The 17317-nt window shown below is 38.8% G+C and overlaps 2 protein-coding genes across 2 annotated transcripts; one reads left to right on the plus strand and one right to left on the minus strand.

The window, feature by feature from the left end:
• Positions 1 to 2901: 2901 nt before the first annotated feature.
• On the minus strand, positions 2902 to 7838 carry LOC135107716 (uncharacterized). Its single transcript, XM_064017907.1, has 6 exons — positions 7781 to 7838; positions 7545 to 7643; positions 7128 to 7295; positions 6909 to 7015; positions 5844 to 5978; positions 2902 to 5537 (listed from the first exon to the last, which is right to left on the minus strand). Exons 2-6 carry the CDS (start codon positions 7636 to 7638, stop codon positions 5382 to 5384), a joined length of 660 nt encoding a protein of 219 aa, XP_063873977.1. The 5' UTR covers positions 7639 to 7643; positions 7781 to 7838; the 3' UTR covers positions 2902 to 5381.
• A 2781-nt stretch (positions 7839 to 10619) lies between these two features.
• On the plus strand, positions 10620 to 17260 carry LOC135107717 (radical S-adenosyl methionine domain-containing protein 1, mitochondrial-like). Its single transcript, XM_064017908.1, has 8 exons — positions 10620 to 10789; positions 11420 to 11978; positions 12406 to 12510; positions 13118 to 13261; positions 13570 to 13715; positions 13948 to 14054; positions 15017 to 15101; positions 15440 to 17260. The coding sequence occupies exons 2-8, from the start codon at positions 11454 to 11456 to the stop codon at positions 16143 to 16145; spliced, it is 1818 nt and encodes a 605-aa protein (XP_063873978.1). The 5' UTR covers positions 10620 to 10789; positions 11420 to 11453; the 3' UTR covers positions 16146 to 17260.
• The last annotated feature ends 57 nt before the right edge of the window (positions 17261 to 17317 follow it).

The raw sequence follows: 17317 nt of genomic DNA on the forward strand, positions 1-17317 counted from the left end.
AAGGAAGACCGGAGCAGAAATAAAGAGAGATAGATGGGAAGGAAAAACGGAAGAGAGGAATAACGTGAAGCGAAAGGCGAGGAGTAGCGGAGGGGGAAGGGAAGAGAAGGAAGAGAAAAAAAAAAGGAAGAGGGATGGGGAAGATAACGAAGGAGAGGGGAAGGGGAAAGGAAATAGGAACGGAGAAACTATAAAGTGACTGTTTGAGAAAGAGATTATTGAGAGAGAGAGAGAGAGAGAGAGAGAGAGAGAGAGAGAGAGAGAGAGAGAGAGAGAGAGAGAGAGAGAGAGAGAGAGAGAGAGAGAGAGAGAGTCCGTGTGTGTGTGTGTGTGTAAATGAAAATAACATATGAAAGAAGAAAGACAAAAAAGAAAATATATATATATAAAATAGATACTAGAGTTTTACGATAGCATAAGGTATAAACTGAGAGAACGAAGCAATGACCATCTCCTCAAGTGAAGGCACTGTCAATAGTAATGTGCGGATTCGATCAAAAAACATCAAGAGGGAAGGAAGTAAGAGCACAAAGCAACAGGACAAAGAGCACTGCAGGCGAAGGTGGGTGATGGTGCGCTCAGAAGCCTCGAAGAAAAGTTTTTGTATTCGTAAATTCTATCAAAGTCAATGCCACAGACGGAGACTCCCCGTAAAAAAAAAAAATAAATAAATAAATAAATAAAATAAATAAATAAATAAAAAAATAACTTAAACTAACCTAGCATAACAACATAACCTAAACATAACCTACCAATATTACCTAACCCAGTCTAAGCTAACATAATCTATCACGAGGAATTATTTTAAGGGAAGTCTTGAAGGTAAAATGTTTGTTGGAAAAAAAAATAACAATAAAGAAGCTTACAGTATGCCATTACGTAGGGAAGTTCTTTCAAATGCAGCGTGCAGAGGGCGTGACGGTGGAGGACAAATCTGAACCTTTCTTGAGTAACTGTATTAATTAAAGATACTATGTCCAAGCTGCCTCTAAAATAAGTAAATAATCAAATAAAACTATTTTCATCGTTAGTCATTAGTACTGTAATTCTCTCACACTGACAGCCTGAAATTCTTACACACTCAAGCAAAGGATAGTATTCTCAAGCATTTCAGCGCCTTATCTCGACCACTTTCACCAGGCCCTAGTGGAAGTTATGGGGTGTTCAAGGATGCTTTCATAATCCAGGTGACAGTTTAACAAGTATTCTGCACCATTAACGGGAAAACACATCACCAAAATCCTTGTGAACCTTGAAAATATTCCTTAAGAGGGCCTAGAGCGTTTAAGAACACGGTCTAAAATAATATCATTGCCTTCCATGACATTACATTACTATATAAATATGTCAGAATTTGCATCCATAATGGGAACAACAAAAGTAGCCTGGAATGTTGCAAAACACGTGAAACAGAGACAGGAAGCAAGGAGGGAGAGAAGGAAGGAGACTAAATTGAGGAGGCGAGAGTGCCAGAGTGTGTGGGTTCCGATTGGCTAATCCTGAGTGTTATGGAGAAGCCCTATCTGTTACCGGCAGCCCGGTTATGAGGCTCGCCGGAAGGGAGAAGTGTGAAATAGGAACGGAAAGGAGGGAGAGAGGGAATGGAAGGAGGGAAGAACGTAGGAATGAAATATTAGAAGAATTGGGCGAGATGGGAGAGAGAGAGTATATAGAATGTTAAAAGTGTTGTATATTTGTAAGCGATGACAGCCCATCCCCCGCTCCCCTCCCCACACACACATACATACATACACCTGGGTTCGTATTTCTAATTAATTTCTCATTAGGACAATTTTAAAATGTCACTGAAATGGTTAATCTGATTTTCATGGATCACGGATCTTTTCTCATTGATGGTGTCAATTTTTTTCTCGAACTACATTAATCCTCACGGCTGGACAGCATTTCCTCCTTTCTTCCATACTCACCAACAACATTTATTTCACCTCCAACATACTATTTTGTACCTCGATTAGCTTTCCAGGCTAGAGAAGACAGCGTTAACCTCAAGATTAGCCAAAATTGTGTATGAGAATGATAAGTGGAAATAGTTAAGTATATTTCATACAGAGACTGCCACGTGTAGGCTTGCTGGCTTCTTGCAGTCTCCTTTATTTTCTTATGTCGTTATATTATGTTACTCTTTTTTCAATGTTTTACCTCCATTCAAACACTTTTTACAGTGCTCTGAATGTTACCAAAGAACGACCATAGCAGTTAAGCAGTTAAAAAATTAAAATTATGGAATCGCTCTTGCAGATCTCAATAACTTTCACTAGAGCTTGTTAAGTGCAATCGTGATATGACGCCAAGGCGCTTGAGAGTGCGGTCCACGTGATTACTAAGGTTAGATCTACGTGTTTATTGAGCGTGTGCTGCTCTCCTTCTCTTCTCAGGTGCGTGAGTAGTGACAGGAAGTTAGTACAAGCCAACATTCGGGTTCACTCACTCCCCTTCACGTGTAAACCCTAAATGACCTTTGATAAAATGTACGTAGCATTTAATTTTATCTATCTATTTCTTTTTTTTTTTATTTATCTACCTAATTGTTATTCTATTTAGTTAGTTGGTAAGTTGGCTAGTTGCATTTTATTTTATTTTATTTTATTTATTTATTTATCTTTTTTTCCTTATGCACGTAAATTTCACATGAGATTCATCCATGAAAATTCCAGCCAGAATAATGTCGCCGTCACGATTCCTCTGACGTGATCCATACATATTCACCGTGTTCATTACAGGTGGAACTATTTCTTTGAGGAAAATGTTGAGAGTAGAGTTTTCATAAAGAAACACAAAGGAAGAACAAACAGCAGCAGCCCTGTCGATCCTTATGGGAATGTTCTGAGGGGAAATTTTACATCCAGGAAGAACGTATGGCGCAGGTAATATATCTTTGAGTACAATCACACCTGCTTATTGTCTTCCTCTCTGAAAGCTTAATTAACAGCGTTATGTGCCACAGTTTGGGAAAAAAAAGGAAGAAAACATTTATTTGATTCTAATTCTGATTACACTCTTTCGTGACTGGCGCCTTCAGTGGGACTTTTTTTTCTGCCCTTTTGTTGCCCTAGGTCAGAATCCTCTCTTATATAAATTATAATGATGATAGTATTAATGAAGATAATAATAATGATAATAATAATGATAATAACAATAATAATAATAATAATAATAATAATAATAATAATAATAATAATAATAATAATAATAATTGATAGATAGATGGATGGGGCGGTTCCACTCATACCATTCTTTTAGACAGGGTGGAATCAAAAGCTTTTCGTGTTATCAACTCCTCTGTCTTCAGCCTCTTTCTCATCGCCGCAGTGTTGCATCTCTTGCTATCTTCTGGCGCTATTTTCTCGCTAACTGTTCTTCTGATCTTGCTAACTGCATGCCTTATCTCCTCCTGTGGTTTCGCTGCATAAGGCTTTCTTCTTTCTCTCATCCTTATTCTGTCCACCTCTCTAATGCAAGAGTTAACAAGTACTCTTAATCTTTCATCCCTTTCTCTGGTAAACTCTAGAACTCCCTGCCTGCTTCTGTATTTCCTCCTTCCTATGACTTGAAATCTTTCAAGAGGGAGGTTTTAAGACATCTCTTGACATTCTCTTGACATCTCTTTTGGGACTGGCACCTCAGTGGGATATTTTTTCCTCTTATTCTTTTTTGTTTCCCTTGCTCAGTGACCCTCTTACATAAAAAAAGATAGATAAGTAGATAGATAGATAGATAGATAGATAGATAGATAGATAGATAGATAGATAGATAGATAGATAGATAGATAGATAGGTAAATGAATAAATAAATAAAATCGAACCATATGAAATAAAACAATAACAAATCATGACCAGGAAAAAGACAGCAAGACACGATCACTTCATAATGATGAGGATGATGATGATGGAAATTAAAAATGTCTGAGTTTATATCTCTTAAGACGAGCGCCATTCTAAGATTGACTTGCCGCGTGTCAGTGATATGTGGATGAGGAGTCTTGCCTTGGGTACCTTACTTTACGATGAGCCACGAGTATTAATGTGTCTGGCTTATCGTTCCTGCAGTTCGTCCTTGGATGGGGAGGGTGCTCAGTAGGCATTCAGTAATCTAGCTTCGAATTTTGAAAGGCTGTAGGCACCCATGAAGACTTAAATCTCTTTGTACTCTCATAAAGACCACAAAGACCACAGAAATGAAAGCTTTGATTCTAATATTGTGCGTTGTTGGTCCTGCTGACGACGTATAATGGTTAAAAAATATCACTAGAATCATGAAAAATATCCTTGAAATCTTAATCACTCCTCCTAGAACCTATGTAAAGTCGTCGAGATAAGACACACTCAAAAAAAAAAAAAAAAAAAAAAAATGCGAACACTTCTGATACTTTGGTTGACGCAGTTTCGTTTGTTTCTCATAAGATCAACCATTAATTTATGTGAAAGCCTGAGATAAATAATTAGTAGCAAGAACGGTAAATTTACTGAAACGACTTCCTGAGCATGACATTATAATACTACTTAATTTTATCCCTGGAAGCATCAATCTGGGTACACTGTTGAAGGCGCGGCAGTCATAAGTCTGTCATTAAACAGCTCATTCCCTCAAGAACCTGGTCGTGGATACAAGTGTGGTGTAGGGGTTATTCACACACTAATATATGTACTGTTCTTTGCAAATTGTGTGTAAAAGGAAAAGACTTGCATAATAGTGGTAATAATTATTTGGGCTCTCACGGGAACTTTTAAGAGTCTTACAAACTATTTTTTTTAGATTCTTATGAGATATTTATATATTTTTATTTTTTTTCGTTGGGTGTGCAAAATCTTGTATAAACTATCACTATAATCATGAAAACACCCTTAAAAAACCCCTGTAACTTCAACTCTCCTTGTCAAACTGTCACTGTAATCACGAAAATACTCTTAAAAACCCCCAATAACTTCCACTCTCTTTGTCATACTATCACTGTAATCACGAAAACACTCTTAATTAAATATCCAATTAACTTCCACTAGACTTCATTAAAAGCAGTAGAGATAAGAGATGGTGTCCCTGACCATCAGATCTGTGTGTACTCAGCGCATCATCACCCAGCCATTACTTCTCCCTCAGCCACCTCTTCCTCCCTTCCAGCACATAATATGCATCTCATTTGATACATTCATCTCGCCGGTGCCAAGACGCCCTGCTGCTGGATTCTGTATTGACCAGACTGTCACCCTTGGCTCCCCTCCTACATAACTCTTCTGGCGCTGCCTCAGACACCTCACCACACCAAGACAACAAAAACCACAAAGCATTCATAACACACAAGATGCTCAGAACATACACATATGGGTAGGAAATATACATGTAAGCGCCATTCCTACGTTATTTTATCAGTGCTTCTTGCATTTCTTTCCTTTACACTTCTTGTGCTTATCCTTGTCGTCGTCATCCTTCTCGTCCTCCAGAGCGAAAGTTGGCAGCGCGGAGACGGAGGGTGGCATGTGTTGGATACACGTGGCCCTCACACACTCCAGGAACTGCCCGACCTGTGGGTGGGGCGAAGAGGCGGGAGGTGAAAAGAATGAGCTGAAAGAAGAGATACGTGCTGGCTGGGAAAGACATCTGCAGGGGAGGAAAGGACAAACACGTCTTGAAGAAATATGTGTTTGTCTGGAGAGAGAGAGAGAGAGAGAGAGAGAGAGAGAGAGAGAGAGAGAGAGAGAGAGAGAGAGAGAGAGAGAGAGAGAGAGAGAGAGAGAGCACATGACACATGATGCTGGTTGATTGGATGATAAAAATATGTGTTCGCAACATGGTGAACTACAGACTAGCGGAGGGAGGATAACACTGACCTGCGAAGGGGGAGGCTCGGGACACTGGGCAAGAGCAGCTGCCACGTTGTCAATAATGGTGGGATGGGTGTACACGCCTCTTGCCATAAGCTTGTTGACCATAGCCTGGCGTGCGATGGTGCCGTCCATTCCAATCTGCAGTGGTCCACAGCACACTCTGAGCCATCTTACGCGTCCTTACACTGTGCCTCTCTCCCTCACGGTGGCCTTTCTCTCATGAAAACCATGTACACTTTGACTCTTGAAACTAAACAAAACTGAGCAAAAATCTAAAACAACAATCCTCCGAACATGTAGAAAATCCATTATGCTCCTACGAGATGCCAGGAAGTATGTGGCTTTTAAAACAGGTAGCGGGGCTTCGAAGTGGTCTACAAAATGTAGCGTGAAACTCTGACAAAAGTGTTACAGGTTAATTCCACTGACTGCGTTTTAATGAACCAGTTCCCTGCAAGCACAGAAAACTCCATTAAAGAAGTTAGACATGATCACACAGTTTCCTAGAAGTTGAGTGAAAGTTCATTCGAGAAATAAAGACAAATAGCCATCGTGAAAAATACTTTCCCCTTGCGATAAGAAAAACAAAGATATATGTGATTAGGGTATTTCGAAGCCTTACAAAATGCCGTAGTGTAATAATCTTGGGAGATAATAAAGATAGATTAAAGGAAACGAAGGAATCCACTAGATACTGGAATTAAATAACTAAGAATTTTTGGTTACAGCTAATAATAATAATAATAATTATAAAAATAACAATAATAATGATAATGATAATAATAACGATGGAAAAGGACAAATCGCAGGGAAAGAAAGAACAAAAGTGATGCAAACTTGAAGATACCGTGCAGTGGAGTGACAACGATGATGTTGATATGCGTCTCTTGATAACTGCCACTATGTACCTTTCTTCTCCACACACACACATACACACACACACACACACACACACACACACACACACACACACACACACACACACACACACACACACACACGTCTACTGCAGTGGTACAGGGCGCCTCAAGACCACTGCAGCAGGTCGTGGTGACGCGGGACACCTACCAAACCGTTAGCCTGGTTGACGCACTGGTGGAGCTGAGCCGATATGGCGCTGTCATTGGTGATCCTGTCCACGATCGTCTCCGGTTGGCCCGCGGAGAAGGCTGGTCCTGCAACACACGACACACGCACGTATATGCACCAGCACGTGTCACTCGTGCATCACAAGAAGCCAATATTCCAGGATCAAGGAGGAGGGCAGAACAGGACGACAGGACTTACCTATCACGCCGACAACCTGCATTTTTGGGATTCCAAGCGTGGTGGCGCAGTCTAGCACGGGTTTCACGTATCCCCCCTTGCCTTTAGCTAATTCACCGACCATCTTGCACTTGCTGACTCGCGCCATGCACTCTCCAGGCCCGAGATTCCCGCATGCCTTGTCCATGCCTGCAGCATACACGCGTCACCTTATCACCTCTCCCTTTCGTCTGTACTTCTTCAAGTGACTTTTTTTTTTTTTATTTATATAGCTTTTTTTTATGTTAAAGAAATCTTAGAAAGAATGTTAAAAGAAATAACTAGATTGTGATTTAGATAAACTGAAAGAAATAGTATGCCAAGTTTATTAATTTAATCGTCATTTTTCATGTTTCTTTTGTTCATATGTTAATAACTAAGTAAGGCGAAGCCACACACCTGGCAAGGTGAGGGCCCTGGAGGTGTCCACTAAACACACCACCGCCACCACCACCACCACCACCGCGGCCCGCCAGCCGCCCACTCGCTGCATTGCAACTTTCGGAACACACAGGGCACAGAAAAGAATTTATACAAATGTGAAGAAAAAGGTAAAATAAAGAGCATGATTATGTTATATGAAATCACCAGCATACAGTAAGACAACAGCCATTACAGCACTACTGAGTGCTCACCTGATCGCCAGCCGTGTACGACAGTCCGTCCACGCCGCCGATTCCTCTGAAACGCGCGGCGCCGCTCCTCTCGTCTTTTATACTTCGTGTGACGTCATTCAGTTTGCAGCAGTTATATATTGCCAGCCTTTATCATGATAGGTTGATAGTCAGTAATTACGCTGCCCATAGAAAAATTTATCTATATATGCGTATAATCATAAACCATAACCAATATGTCATACTTTTATATGGTGACTGCTTTCCGTCTCGTTCACTTGGTTGTGTGTAGTGAGGCGATGAAGGTGCCTTGAGGCAGCAACCCGCCCTACATGCTTCACTTTACTACATTTCATGCCACATAAACACATTAAATTTAAATATTATAATAACCAAGTAAATAAATACCAAAATAAATCCATAAAAAATGCTACAACAACAAAAGCAACAACTATAACTACTGCTGCTACTACTACTACTACTACTACTACTACTACTACTACTACTACTACTACTACTACTACTACTACTACTACTGCTGCTGCTGCTGCTGCTGCTGCTTCTGCTACTACTACTACTACTAATACGGAAATAGATAGGTGTGTTTCATACAGGGACTGCCACGTGTAAGCCTGGTCGCTTCTTGCAGCTTCCCTTATTTCTTATGTTCTTATGTTCTTATGTATTACTACTACTACTACTACTACTACTACTACTACTACTACTACTACTATTACTACTACTACAACTACTACTACTACTACTGCTGTTGCTGCTAATAATAACAATAATAATAATACTAATAATAATAATAATAATAATAATAATGATAATAATAATAATAATGATAATAATAATAATAATAATAATAATAATAATAATAATAATAATAATAATAATAATAATAATAATAATAATAATAATACGTGAAAGTTTCGAAATGGATTTTGGAAAGACTAATAATTTAGTGAAACTATTCAGCATCTCGTGTTGTTTTTAACCAAACTAATTGAAAGTATTGTAGTTTACGTGAGATAGAGTAATCTAGTTTGTTTATGGGAATGTCATATTTACTGACAAGATGTGTTTCTCTCCCAAAGCGGGCTGTACGAAGGGTCACAAGTAATTGCAGTATTTGAGGTGTTTAAATGTCCGACACATGTTGTTGGAGGAACTTTGTGTATTCCTATTTATAGAGTCAGTTAATTAAGGAGGTTGGAAATTTCTGATCACATCACCACCTTGATGAATTTGCCTCATAGAAAAAGGACAGCATGTTACAAATTATTTTGATGGCTGCGTGAACAGAAGTGAAAATTACCGTTTATTTGACTGATCTCCTGGCGACGATCCTCAGCAGAGCTTCCCATATAAAGAAAACATGTTCCATCACACAATGGCGATCCCTCGCACGTTCGTCGTGACCTCTCAGCATCCCAACCGTCGGCTTCCCCTCGCCTCGGGTTACAACAAAGCCTCGCAACCCCCACTGTCGTACCTGACTCAGCACCTCGTGACAGTCCTCGCCCGCATTAATGTCACGGATAAGGCGCTGATGTGATCGGCGACGTGTGCCACGACTTGGAGTGGGGATTGCCTGAAGGCGAGCTGTAGCCTTAATTAATGAGAAGGCTCTGAGCGCATTTATGAGGCTGGGGACTCGGGACACACTACGATTGGTGATATGGCGCCATCTTATTCTTCTCGTCCCGCACACCTGAGCTGGGCAAAGACCTCGTCACCTGGAACAAAAAAATAGGAAGTGAATGTAGTTTGCGTAAAAGAAAGTATCTCTAAGGAAAAGAAAATGTATCTTAATGTCGAAGCCATTTATCTTATATTCATATGTTTTTCTTCAACTCCATCGTAAGTCTCGTGCGCCCGTGCATTGACAAAGGCCGCGTGCTAATACAAGTATATGTTAACTTTATCATGTTATTTATGTAGCGTTTTGCTACGGTTTATGATAAAACATTTTTCACAATGAAACTAAGGGTAATGGAAGGTATGCTCATGCACGAATGTTTGGTTTGCAACATATGTTGATAATCAAAAATTGTCTTCATCCCACTGTCGCCTTCCCAGCACGGCACAGGCATCTATCTATGACAGTGTTACAGTAGTGACTTGATAATCATTGTTCTGCATTATTAGTATTATATGTTATTAATGTTGATTTTTTTTTCTTTTTCTTTTAAGGAACCTATATTCAAAGAAGCAATAACATGTGAGGCACTTGATGCTTTTTCCACGCTACACACCACACCATCAGAGTTGTATTGCCCCCAGATTATTGCATTGTATATAATTCACCTCCACTATACTACGTGACAGCGAGACAATTCTTGGCATTCAATAATAATTAATCACTGACAACTACTAATGCGCAAGCACTATGTCCAAACATGGGTGAATACTGGTTCTTGCCTCTATGAACACACACACTCACATACACACGCTAATGGAACAGCTGGACAAATACAGATACAGAGACAGGCCCACGCAAGGGTAGCTCAGGCCCTGTACGCTGCAGCCATAATAGGTAAATACAGGTAGGTAAATAGACTGGCGGGTGCACGGAATCCTCCACCCGTGTGAAAGCCATTCAGCATTTCCTATCGGCATTTTTGTTAGAACCAAATTTAAAAAGAACCACATACATGATAGAAACACTAGAGAGAGAGAGAGAGAGAGAGAGAGAGAGAGAGAGAGAGAGAGAGAGAGAGAGAGAGAGAGAGAGCTTTATTTACTGTCGAAAGAGTTAATAATTTTCTGCTCTTTTCGCGCATTTCTTTTACCAGATTAGAGTTTTCCCGATAGTACATTTGTTGAATTTTCCAATTTAGTTATATGTGTGGTAAAGCTTTAGGCTCGGCGTCACCATAACAACACTGGGTCTGTGCAGGAACTTATTCGAAGTGTACTGCTATTTGACATCAAGAATACTCAGGAGGCAGAGGAAGTAAAGAGTATATTATACAGAATATGGAGAAAAAGAGAGATAGTAAAAAGGAGATGAACAACTAGAAGGTAATATATAAAATAAAAACACGCATATACACCCATGCAACATTGCAGCAGAAATGCATAGCTGGCAACTCATCCTGGCAAACCGTGGGACCCAATCAAATGGGACCCACATTCTCCTTGAGTGCTGGATAGTTTTGTCTGGGCCCTCAAAGATGTCATGTGCTCCACTGTTCTTCCTTCTTGACATAATTAATTGGGTTCTCGAGGCATATCTCAGTCTGAGCCTAAATAGACTGACACTTCTTGAAAATTATGTATTTTGCATGTCTCGCAAGTGTGAAAATTTACATATATTTACTGTTTGTTTATTCATTACCTATTTTTTTTGGTTTATCAACTATTATCTCACCTGCTGGGCTTCCCTCTTAGTAACTATCTTTACTTTGATGTATAATGTTAAATTGTTAGCTATTTTGACAGGAGAGGGAACATTATAATTGAGATAATTGATATATATTAGGAAAAGGAAGTGGGTCCAGATTCCTCTCAATGCATCCTAAATAGTACTTTGATGATTATTTACTACAGCACACATTTCTATCATACAAGAGTCCTTATTATATTGTTATTGTCCTAAAAAGATATTTACACATTCAGTTTACAAATCTGAGTGTGACACATTTTTGACAGATTGGTATCCAGCACCAGACAAGTGGCACAGAGGATGAATGTGTTGCTGCTCCCACACTCACTGCCTGTCCAGTCAACAATGATCTCAAAGTGGCAGAGCTTGATTGTAAAACTTATATGTTGCTATCACCCTACACCCTTCTACACCTCTCACACTCTTTCCCACACCAAGGCCACATCCTCCCACACCCATGCCACAGCTTCCCACACCCCTTCCTCATCTTCCCGCACCCTTACCTCATCCCACTCAGCCTTCCACAGTCCCATTCAATCATTTAATAGGTCCATGACTAAATTAAGTAGAATATCTTCCTTATGGCATTATCACTCTTTCCACACTCACACAGCTTCCTTCGCTGATCCTACACCCTTTCCTACGCAGCCCATACCTTCTTACACCTCTACCACACCCCTGCCAGCATCCTACACTACAGTGGCCAGTGTGTACATCCACTGGCCTTACTGCCGACAGAGGTGTTCCTACTGCAATTTTGTCAAGTTTGTCCCACACCCTGGGGCTCGCTGGACTCTGCCTCATGATGTGCTGGAAGATGCTATTGTGAGTGAGTAAAGAATAAGACTGTTTCTCAAAAGCTTTCATAATGGTGGTGGCATTGTAAGGTCCAAGCAATCAGGGGTGTGATTCTGTTAGGTTCATTGAGTCTAGTAATGGATATATTTGCCTTGAGAAAAGGAGAAGCCTCTTGTCTTTTTTTGGTTGCTGTGTATAAGTAAAGAATGGATTGTTATTCAAAAGATATGTATAGGAATGAAATAAAACTATCATTGTGAGCTTTTGTACATAAAGGAACAGGAAGTTATTATTTCTTATAAGCTGCTATTTGGGTTTTTAATATGATTTTTTATAAGATTTTGTAAATATTAGTAAGAATATGACTTCTCACAATACTGAAAATCTTTCCTCATAAGACTATATATGGTAGGTGTGTGACATGACTTCCCCTGACAAAGTTACTGTGTTTCAGGTGCATGAGGTGAAACATTCCCTGCAACATTCACATATCACTCAGGTGTCTTCTGTCTTCTTTGGGGGAGGCACTCCCTCCCTGGCACGACCCAAGATGGTTGAGGTACATGCCTTCTATTGTACAGTAATGTTTTCATATTTCATTTCTATCATTACAATTTTATGACACCGTTTCCTACCAGAACTAGGTAATGCATATGAAAAAATTTACTTTTGTACATATAATTGTGTAAGCTTAAACATCTTATTCCACAGCTGCAAATCTACAAAGCACTTCAGATTTGCTGTTCTGCAAAAGCAAACACAAAAGCAATGATATCTTATTAAGTACCACATTATCTGTTTAATTTTTATTCTGTATACCATTTTTATTAATTTCAGGGTGATATTTTCATAAGTAAACATTAAAATAAGAGTTCATCTCTAATTACTCATCTATTTTAGTTGTCTTCATCTCCTCTATTTTCACTAACAATGTATGATATGATGAATATAACAGCTTCAACAGTTAACAGCTGTGTTGGGAAAAAAATCCCGAGCTTTTAGACCTTTGAGGTACAGATCTTAGGAAATGGTAAAAAATTTTTGGTTCCAAGAAACTTGTGGTAACACAGGTTCATCTCTTATCTGAAAGGGAATATATTGACAGGCCTAAAAAACTTTTCTGATGTAGAGAATCAAAGAAAGAAGTGTCTTTCCTTCTCTTCTAGAAGGTGTTAAGAGTCCTTCAGAGTGAGGGTCATCTGCTGGAAGGAGCTGAGGTCACCTTGGAAGTTAACCCAACGTCCCTTGAGACCCAGACGCTCAGGGAGTTCAAGGAGGCAGGAATCAACAGAGTGTCCATTGGTGTACAGGTGTGTATGTGTGTGTGTGTGTGTGTAGTCAAATGTGAGTTTGTGATATGTATGTATTTTTATATTAATTGCTCTACTATTTTTGGGTTGTAAATTTGTGGACTCAAATTTGTATGTCATAAATGAAATAATATCTTGTGTGTGTGTTGATTTATGAATTAGTTTCAGTGATGGTAGTGATAATAATATCATAATAATAATAATAATGGTAATGATGTAATAAAAATTATAATGATGATTGTACACCTTCAACACTTTGCATTTTAATCTTCCTGAAATTGAAATGATGTTAATAACAACCTTATCAGAGCTTTGATGCGGCCGCCTTGAAGCTGCTGCACCGGGACCACTCTGTTAAGGAAGCCAAGAATTGCTTACAGGCTGCACAAAGTTTGTTTCCTGGCCGAATCTCTGTGGACTTGATGTTTGGCCTTCCCCACCACAACACTGAGAGGTGTGTTTATTAACTAGTTGTATTTATCCAGTATTATACTCATTCACCAAGTCTGTTGTAGTAATTATATATATATATATATATATATATATATATATATATATATATATATATATATATATATATATATATATATATATATATATATATATATATATATATATATATTCTTGCCATTTAACTTAATGTGTGATCCTGATGTAACCTTTCAAGTGAGCCAACATTGTTAAAGGTGGGAGAGAGAGGTGCAGGAGGCAGTGGCTTTGTGTTGTGACCACCTGTCCTTGTACCAGTTGACTGTGGAGAAAGGAACAGCACTATACCGCCAGGTGATGGCAGGTGAGAGAGAGAGAGAGAGAGAGAGAGAGAGAGAGAGAGAGAGAGAGAGAGAGAGAGAGAGAGAGAGAGAGAGAGAGAGAGAGTACATAGTTAATGCAGTATTCTGTAGAGTAACACAGTTTTCCAATACATACATACATTCTTAAAAAGTTTGTGTACTGTACTGACTTACCAGACATAAATTACTTTTGATAATAAACTGTTTTAATATATTTAAATGTGTGTGTGTGTGTGTGTGTGTGTGTGTGTGTGTGTGTGTGTGTGTGTGTGTGTGTGTGTGTGTGTGTGTGTGTGTGTGTAATAATAATAGTAATAATATTCGATGTATTTGTTTGGCAGCCTTATCAGCTGAAAATTCCTGTTACATGTTACCTTACATACATACAGTACATCTTAAGTATACATTAACCCTAAGGAAGTATCTTACACAGAGATACTATGGCTGCCACTTGGTTCCAACCAACCTAGAAGACTAGGCCTGGGATGATCAGGCCACCCAGTGTATTTTCTTTAGAAGTTTGTTCCTCCTCTCAAAGCAGCAGGTCACACCTCCCAACTTACACCAGTTACTTAATCACTGCTGGGTGAACACTATAAAGAAGACTGCCCAAAGACTTCTGATTTGGTCCCAGGAATCAAACTCGGGATCTTCTGATTGAGAATCTGGAACATTGATCACTGTGTCACCAGGTCACGTGTGTGTGTGAAGTTTGGAAGAGTTTAATTAAAAATAGATAAGTAAATGTGATGTTTGTGATGTTTGCAGTGCCCAGTACAGTGGTTGGGGCCTGTTTTGTGTATATATATATATATATATATATATATATATATATATATATATATATATATATATATATATATATATATATATATATATATATATATATATATATATATATATATATATTTTTTTTTTTTTTTTTTTTTTTTGAGTAAGTATATCTAGCTAGCATTGTTTACAGGTGAGGTGAGGCTTCCAGAACAAGACCAAATGGCTGACCTCTATGCAGTGGCAGTACAGGCTTTAAAGGAAGCTGGACTGTACAGGTGTGGCTAATTATTGACTTACCTATTTTTATTTGTCTATGCCTCTCTCTCTCTCTCTCTCTCTCTCTCTCTCTCTCTCTCTCTCTCTCTCTCTCTCTCTCTCTCTCTCTCTCTGTATATATATATATATATATATATATATATATATATATATATATATATATCAGAAATTTATTTAGTCCAGAATTTCTTGTAGGAAAAGATTACTGGTTTCTTTTTTCCTCAGACCCATACTTTCTAAGCTAAAATAGAATGAAAGCTTAAATCTGATTAAACAAAAGCAAAAAAGAAACAAGTTAATGAGACTTCCTTTGGCACTAAATAGTACATCTTTTCAGGTATGAAGTGTCAAATTTTGCTTGTAGCCAGAGTACTGAAAGCATCCACAACAAGGGCTACTGGCAGGGGCAACAGTACATTGGGGTTGGGCCTGGTGCACACAGCAGAGTGGTGCCACAGGTTTGGAAGGGTGCTGAGAAGAGCACCAAACAGAGAAATGCTGGCCTTGATGGAAGCATTGCTAAAGGCATTAGAGAGAATAGTGAAATCAGGAGTAATACACCATCTCTTCACAGCTCCACAAATGAAAGTGCAGTCAACAAGAGCAGTGATGATATGACCTGCTTAGCACATGTTCCTGGTACTGAGCATAGATTAGAGGATAGCTCATGCACTTCCACCATGGCTCATCAGGTCATCCGTGAAGCAAGGGTCAATGCTGCTGACCCTGCTAGTTGGCTGCAAGAGACTCTCAAGAAGGGAAATGGCATTCGCAAGACAGACCACCAAACAAGGGTTGTGGCGGCATCAGAATATCTTGCCTCAGGCCTGCGGACAAGAAAAGGTGTGACTGCAGAACGTTGGGATGTTTTCCTGCCATATCTATCCCTTGGAGAGGTTTTTGTGGGTGAACTGGGCTGGCTGGAGGATGCTGGACTGGTTCATCTGTCTTCTGAGAGGCTGAGGGCCACTGAGGAGGGACTGGCACTACTTGATGCCATCCTTCCACACCTCTATAATATCCTTCATGACCACTTGAGATGACACTTCTGCCTTGAGATTGTTCTGTTGCCTGCTGGGAATAGAGTGGTTGGAAGGAGATGATAAGGATGTACGAAAGTGAAGCAGATGCTGGTAGTTTGAGAGAATGACATCGATATACAAGAAGATGCTGGCATTGTGAGAGGACAAGAGGGATATACAACAGTGGAGTGCATGCTGACTGAGAGAGGATGATCCCCATCTGTGTCATCTTCAAAAAGGTAAGCACAGGAGCAGTAGATGATGATAATAGGATAGCAGCCAGTGGACACCTGCTGCTGTGGTTAAATACAATAAAGTATGTTAAAGGTGGTGGTGTGGAATGATGCAAAACAGTGATTTGTTATCTGTTGACTGTTCCTCCTGGTCACTACACAGCAGCAAACTTTGAGAGTCCTGCCAAAATGCCCGGTGGTAAGGAGTCCTATTCAGTGGAATAAGTAATTTATTTTTACTACTGAGTACTTGTAGGATATGAATTGTTATTTAAGTATTCTATTTGTCTGATGAGAGTGAACCCTATCACTATGCTTGTATGTATTCTCCTTTAAGATAAACCATTTAAATTTCAGTAATTTTAAAATTTTTATTAGATTATTTTTAGTTAAGATCAAGCTGTTAAAAATCCCAAATATATTCAGAAAAGTTAATTTATTTAATAACTTTTGAAGGTATTGTAGAGATGAAAAAAATGTATGGATGTAAGAAACTCATCAAAATGTAAATGTTGAAGCTTTAGTGGCAATAAACTGTTTGTTTAGATTTCAGTTATTCTAACCAAAGGCTTTACTCTATTAGGAATTCCTTTTGTTTGCGGACTGTTTTAATCCTGTCATTTTTTATATGTACAAGATAAACCTTTGGGATTTGAGTTTTTAGAATAAAATTTACTTATTTATTAATTGTAATTATTAATTTACAATTTCCACAGGTCCAGAGCACAATAATCTTAAAACTTTTAATTTTTATTTATTTATTTATTTATTTTTTTTTATTTATTTTTTTTTGTCAATGTAACTTTTTAGGTTACTATAAAATGGACTTCAAATACATAAGAATAAAAATCTCAGTAGAATTTACAAGGACATTTTATGCACAATAAAATTTGTTTGCTTAAATTTTTTTAATTTTTCCTAAGCACAGATCCCTCTCTTGAAGGATCTGTAGTTGTCAGA

Source organism: Scylla paramamosain, chromosome 15, assembly GCF_035594125.1.
Source record: "Scylla paramamosain isolate STU-SP2022 chromosome 15, ASM3559412v1, whole genome shotgun sequence".
Taxonomy (NCBI): Eukaryota; Metazoa; Arthropoda; class Malacostraca; order Decapoda; family Portunidae; genus Scylla; species Scylla paramamosain.

Excerpts from the sequence above, each read along its gene's own strand:
- LOC135107716 (XM_064017907.1), bottom strand. The coding sequence starts at position 7,638 with ATGCAGCGAGTGGGCGGCTGGCGGGCCGCGGTGGTGGTGGTGGTGGTG. Across the intron at positions 7,296-7,544 it reads CAGGGCCCTCACCTTGCCAG|GCATGGACAAGGCATGCGGG; the intron begins GTGTGTGGCTTC and ends TGTATGCTGCAG. Across the intron at positions 5,979-6,908 it reads TCAACCAGGCTAACGGTTTG|ATTGGAATGGACGGCACCAT; the intron begins GTAGGTGTCCCG and ends GGACCACTGCAG.
- LOC135107717 (XM_064017908.1), top strand. The coding sequence starts at position 11,454 with ATGAATGTGTTGCTGCTCCCACACTCACTGCCTGTCCAGTCAACAATG. Across the intron at positions 12,511-13,117 it reads CACGACCCAAGATGGTTGAG|AAGGTGTTAAGAGTCCTTCA; the intron begins GTACATGCCTTC and ends CTTCTCTTCTAG. Across the intron at positions 13,262-13,569 it reads GAGTGTCCATTGGTGTACAG|AGCTTTGATGCGGCCGCCTT; the intron begins GTGTGTATGTGT and ends CAACCTTATCAG.